Source organism: Chelonia mydas, chromosome 7 (genome assembly GCF_015237465.2).
Source record: "Chelonia mydas isolate rCheMyd1 chromosome 7, rCheMyd1.pri.v2, whole genome shotgun sequence".
Taxonomy (NCBI): domain Eukaryota; kingdom Metazoa; phylum Chordata; order Testudines; family Cheloniidae; genus Chelonia; species Chelonia mydas.
Genome location: NC_057853.1, coordinates 113,909,762 through 113,915,705, shown reverse-complemented (window position 1 = coordinate 113,915,705; position 5,944 = coordinate 113,909,762). Strand labels below are relative to the sequence as shown.

Below are 5,944 nucleotides of genomic sequence, written 5' to 3'. Positions count from 1 at the left end.
GTGTGGGGTGACCGGGGAGGGGTGTGTCTGGGTGGGGGTGTGAGTGCTGACCGGGGAGGGGTGTAGAGGGGTGGGGGTGTGAGTGCTGACCGGGGAGGGGTGTGTCGGGGTGGGGGCGTGAGGGGTGACCGGGAGGGGTGTGGGGTGTGACGGGGAGGGGTGTGTTGGGGTGGGGGCGAGTGGGGTGACGGGGAGGGGTGTGGGGTGTGACGGGGAGGGGTGTGTTGGGGTGGGGGTGTGAGCGGTGACCGGGGAGGGGTGTGGGGTGTGACGGGGAGGGGTGTGGGGTGTGACGGGGAGGGGTGGGGAGGGGTGGGGGTGTGAGCGGTGACCGGGGAGGGGTGTGGAGGGGTGGGGGTGTGAGTGGTGACCGGGGAGGGGCGAGTGGGAACGAGGGAGCGGGGTGTGTCGGGGAGGGGTGTGGAGGGGTGTGAGCAGTGACCGGGGAGGGGTGTGTCGGGGTGGGGGTGTGAGCGGTGACCGGGGAGGGGCGAGTGGGGACGAGGGAGCGGGGTGTGTCGGGGTGTGAGCGGTGAGCGGGGAGGGGTGTGTCGGGGTGGGGGTGTGAGGGGTGACCGGGGAGGGGTGTGGGTGTGGGGGTGTGAGCGGTGACCGGGGAGGGGTGTGACGGGGAGGGGTGCGGGTGTGGGGGTGTGAGCGGTGACCGGGGAGGGGCGAGTGGGGACGAGGGAGCGGGGTGTGTCGGGGTGTGAGCGGTGACCGGGGAGGGGTGTGTCGGGGTGTGTGTGGGGTGTGACGGGGAGGGGTCTGTCGGGGTGTGAGCGGTGACCGGGGAGGGGTGTGACGGGGAGGGGTGTGAGCGGTGACCGGGGAGGGGTGTGGAGGGGTGTGGGTGTGGGGGTGTGAGCAGTGACCGGGGAGGGGCGAGTGGGGACGAGGGAGTGGGGTGTGTCGGGGTGTGAGCGGTGACCGGGGAGGGGTGTGGAGGGGTGTGGGTGTGTGAGCAGTGACCGGGGAGGGGCGAGTGGGGACGAGGGAGCGGGGTGTGTCGGGGTGTGAGCGGTGACCGGGGAGGGGTGTGTCGGGGGGGTGTGGGGTGTGACAGGGAGGGGTCTGTCGGGGTGTGAGCGGTGACCGGGGAGGGGCGAGTGGGGACGAGGGAGTGGGGTGTGTCGGGGTGTGAGCGGTGACCGGGGAGGGGTGTGTCGGGGTGGGGGTGTGAGGGGTGACCGGGGAGGGGTGTGGGTGTGGGGGTGTGAGCGGTGACCGGGGAGGGGTGTGACGGGGAGGGGTGTGGGTGTGGGGGTGTGAGCGGTGACCGGGGAGGGGTGTGGGTGTGGGGGTGTGAGCGGTGACCGGGGAGGGGCGAGTGGGGACGAGGGAGCGGGGTGTGTCGGGGTGTGAGCGGTGACCGGGGAGGGGTGTGACGGGGAGGGGTGTGGGGGTGGGGGTGTGAGCGGTGACCGGGGAGGGGTCTGTCGGGGTGTGAGTGCTGACCAGGGAGGGGTCTGTCGGGGTGTGAGCGGTGACCGGGGAGGGGTGTGGGGGTGTGAGGGGTGTGTCGGGGTGGGGGTGTGAGCGGTGACCGGGGAGGGGTGTGACGGGGAGGGGTCTGTCGGGGTGTGGGGTGACCGGGGAGGGGTGTGTCGGGGTGTGAGTGCTGCCCGGGGAGGGGTGTGGGGGTGTGACGGGGAGGGGTCTGTCGGGGTGTGAGCGGTGACCGGGGAGGGGTGTGGGGGTGTGACGGGGAGGGGTCTGTCGGGGTGTGAGCGGTGACCGGGGAGGGGCGAGTGGGGACGCGGGAGCGGGGTGTGACGGCGAGGGGTGTGTCGGGGTGGGGGTGTGAGCGGTGACCGGGGAGGGGTGTGGGTGTGGGGGTGTGAGGGGTGTGTCGGGGTGGGGGTGTGAGCGGTGCCCGGGGAGGGGCGAGTGGGGACGCGGGAGCGGGGTGTGGACGCGCGCAGGGAGGGCCGGTTCCCACGTGGGCTGACGCCGGCTGCTCGGCGGCTCCGGATTGACCCCGGGGCTATAAAGCGAGGCGGCTGCGAGGGAGGCAGCGCGGCGGCGGCGGCGGCAGCAGGCGCCGCTCCGGACCCCGCGCTCTCGGGCTGCGGCTCAGCCCGGCTCCGGCTCCGGCTCCGAGCCGCCCGCAGCTGGAGGGACCAGCTCCCGGAGAGGGACGGGGACCCCCACACCTCGTGTCCCGCTCCTCGCTGCGCGGGCTGAGCCCCTTTCCTTGCCTCGGATTTGCTTTCCTGCCGGACACTGCGGGGGGGAGGGAAGATCCAGCCAATCGCTTCCCCCTGGACAATCCCCTCCCCCCCCCGCCCTCCCCCTTAGCTGGACCCCTTGATTACCGCGCCAGACCCTTCCCCGCCTGCCCTCTCCGCACAGGTAAGGCGAACTTCATTTCGAGCCTTGAACAGGAACCGAGAACTCTTCCCAGCCGTGCGGAACCTGCTCTGGGCGTGGAGCCGGGGGGGAGGGGGGGGATGGAAAGCCTCTGCCCCCCCAAAGCCGGCTGGAAATGAAGCGGATTTCACCACGGGGAGGGAGGAGCAGCCGCTTGCTGCTTATAAAAGAGCCGAACAAAGCAAAGGGCAGAGGCGCTGCCGCTCTCGCTCTCGGAAACTGGAGTCGTGGGAGCCAGAGGCTGCTGCGGATTGAATTAAGCTTCGCCCCTCGCTCCGCTGGCAGGAGGCGACAGACCTGCCAGGTGCAGCGGCCGGCCCTTGAGTTTCTGGGTGACTCCTAGCGGGGGGCACGGCAGGCTGGGTTTGATGTTTAACCTGGAGAACCCGTTCACGGAGAGGGGGCGCTTCCTCTCTGCCATGGAGTACCAGCACCAGCTGGAAGAGGAGGGTTACCCGCCTCCTGGGGGCAACGGGAGCCTGAATGAGAGTGACGCCGGGCCGAGGGGAGGCACACCGTACCCTCTCCACACCACCCTCACCCTTATCAGCCTGGCGGGGCTGCTCATGCTCTTCACCATCTTCGGCAACGTGCTGGTCATCATCGCCGTCTTCACCAGCCGTGGGCTCAAGGCCCCCCAGAACCTCTTCCTGGTCTCCCTGGCCTCAGCTGACATCCTGGTGGCCACGCTGGTCATCCCTTTCTCGCTGGCCAACGAGGTGATGGGCTACTGGTACTTTGGCAAGGTCTGGTGCGAGATCTACCTGGCCTTGGACGTGCTGTTTTGCACCTCCTCCATTGTGCACCTGTGTGCCATCAGCCTGGACCGCTACTGGTCCATCACCCAGGCCATCGAGTATAACCTCAAGCGCACGCCGCGCCGCATCAAGTGCATCATCTTCATCGTCTGGGTCATCTCGGCCGTCATCTCATTCCCGCCCCTCATCTCCATCGAGAAGAAGAACGGGCGGCAGGCCGACCGGGCAGCGGGGTGCAAGATCAACGACGAGAAGTGGTACATCATCTCCTCCTGCATCGGCTCCTTCTTCGCCCCCTGCCTCATCATGATTCTGGTCTACGTACGTATCTATCAGATTGCCAAGAGGAGAACCCGGGTGCCCCCCAGCAGGAGAGGAGAACACCCCAATAAAAGGCAAAATGGCTTGGCAGATAAGGAGGAGCTGCCAGCAGCAGCCAAGCTCAATGGGGAGAAGGTGACGGAGGGAGGAGGGCAGGAGAGGGAACTCAATGGCATAGACATGGAGGAGACTTCCTCCTCGGAGCACAATGAGAACCACCAGTGCAGGAAGCAAGGGAGGCCCCAGAGATGCAAAGGCAAGACCAAGCTGAGCCAGATCAAGCCGGGGGACAGCTTGCCCAGGAGGATGGGGGAGGAGAGGAACGCCAAAGCGTCCCGGTGGAGGGGCAGGCAGAACCGGGAGAAGCGCTTCACCTTTGTGCTGGCGGTGGTGATCGGGGTCTTCGTCATATGCTGGTTTCCCTTTTTCTTCACCTACACGCTCACCGCTGTCTGCAAGAGCTGCTCCGTGCCCGACACCCTCTTCAAGTTCTTCTTCTGGTTTGGTTACTGCAACAGCTCTCTGAACCCTGTCATCTACACCATCTTCAACCACGACTTCAGGAGGGCCTTCAAAAAGATCCTCTGCAGGATAGACAGGAAAAGGATTGTTTGATGAACAGACCGTTTTCTGTCAGCTTGACTGGTGACTAAAGGCTCTCCGTGTGAGGGTGATGCACAGCTGCCTTGGGCTGGACTTGCAAGTGGATAGTTTCCTCTGACATGCAGGTGAGACCCTTTAAACACTGAGATGAAACTATTAAAACACCAAGCAGCAGCAACAACAAAGCAAGCAAGGGAAACACACAGCCTCAGCATTTGGGTTTGCAAGTGGATCATTTCTGGCTTTGGATGGGGTCATGACTTATAAGCTTGACTCTTTAAAAATGTCAGTGAAATTCAGAAATCAACAACAAAGAGAAAATACACAGGCCCACATGAACTATTTTGTGGATGTATAATTAACTTTAAACTTCTTGTAAAAATACGGTATTCCATCCCTGAGATCCCTCTGCCTTAATTTTTGAAAGGCAGTCAGCTTTGAAACTATGCTTTAAATAGTCTTGACAACTTGAAGCATAAAAACTATTGGAGCCATCTCCTCAACCCTGCAGTTCAATAGTATTACCAAGATTTCCAATGTGCTATTGGATTTTTGGCCATAAAGCTTGTAAGCGCAGACCTGACCATATTAGAGGATATTTTTCTGTACCTGATTCTGTTTCCTTTTTGTGCTCTCTATTATTTAGTATTGCTGAAAAGGTAACATTCCTCTTTCTGCTAATTGGGAGAAAAAAAAAAAAAAAGAAAGAAAGAAAGACTTAACAGTTTCACAATGCAATCAGAACTGACCTAAATGATTGAGAACAATGAACTCATTTTGCTTGCAAGGTGATGCTCAAGAACAATCAAGTTCTTAAAGAGTTAATAGAAAGTAACATCCCGTTACCACGGAAATGTGTTCAATGCTAACTTGTTTTCCCCACCCCTGATTGTAAATAGATAACATTTTAAAGTAAATATCAGGTTACATATCATGTTATCTGATTTGTATTTATTTTTGACATTTTAATTCCTGCTGGGTTTCCTGCACACACAACCGGGTTTCATGCACAAAAGCAGTTCTGCCTTTTTGAGTAACCTAAGATTTAAGTTTTTAATTTTCTAGTTTCATCTTCAGTGGAGACTGGCGAACTGTCCGTTTTTGATCTGAATCTTATACAGGACAACCCTTTAAAACAGGAGAAACTTACATACAGTTTCTCCTATATTTTATAGTGTAATTATACTTTTTAAAAAATGTGTAAATATCATATTGGAATGGGAAAGAAAGTTACTTCTGAAAAAGTGGTATTTTATCTATTATAAAACAACAAATCTAACATCCTTGTGCCATGAGGAAAACTTCCTGAAGAATATTAAAAAGGAAATACTTCTTTGCCATTCACAATAAACTATGGGGAAACCTTTTAACGTTATAACAACAGCTTCCTTTAAATACTGACAGGTCACAGAAACGATGTGAAAGATGAAACATTTGTTTCAATTACTCCATTGTAAACGGAATTTGCTTGGACAGCAGCTATCAAATGTACAGTAACAGACTTAAAGGAGAAAGAGAGCTTTTTACTTCCAAGAGTGTTTTATTCCTTTTACTCTTGTTTTTGATGTAATTAACTCCAAAGGTCCCACGGTGAATTATGGGAGTTGGACACCAAAGTTTACAGCCACATAAGTTTTCAAAGCTGAATCCTTGAGAGGTGAGGGGGGAAAAAAGCAAGCTTTCCTTTACCTTTAAAAATAAAAAGTCAGCAGCAGTTGCTATAATGGATTTTTATTAAATAAAAAAGTTTCCAGATTAAATGTGAAATAAACTTGAATGAATATTCTGTTATTGGTACTTTCAACAGTTCACAAGTTTCAAAACTCTACATCAGCTGCGGGCTTAGGCTCCATAAATGGTGTCATCAGAAGAGTCACTTGTGTTTTCCA

The 5,944-nt window shown here is 57.5% G+C and overlaps 1 protein-coding gene across 1 annotated transcript; it reads left to right on the top strand.

Annotated features, from left to right (window-relative positions):
- The first annotated feature begins 1,912 nt into the window (after window positions 1-1,912).
- On the top strand, window positions 1,913-5,718 carry ADRA2A (adrenoceptor alpha 2A). The gene has a single exon (XM_007055560.4). It carries the CDS (start codon window positions 2,742-2,744, stop codon window positions 4,065-4,067), a length of 1,326 nt encoding a protein of 441 aa, XP_007055622.2. The 5' UTR covers window positions 1,913-2,741; the 3' UTR covers window positions 4,068-5,718.
- Window positions 5,719-5,944: the final 226 nt, after the last annotated feature.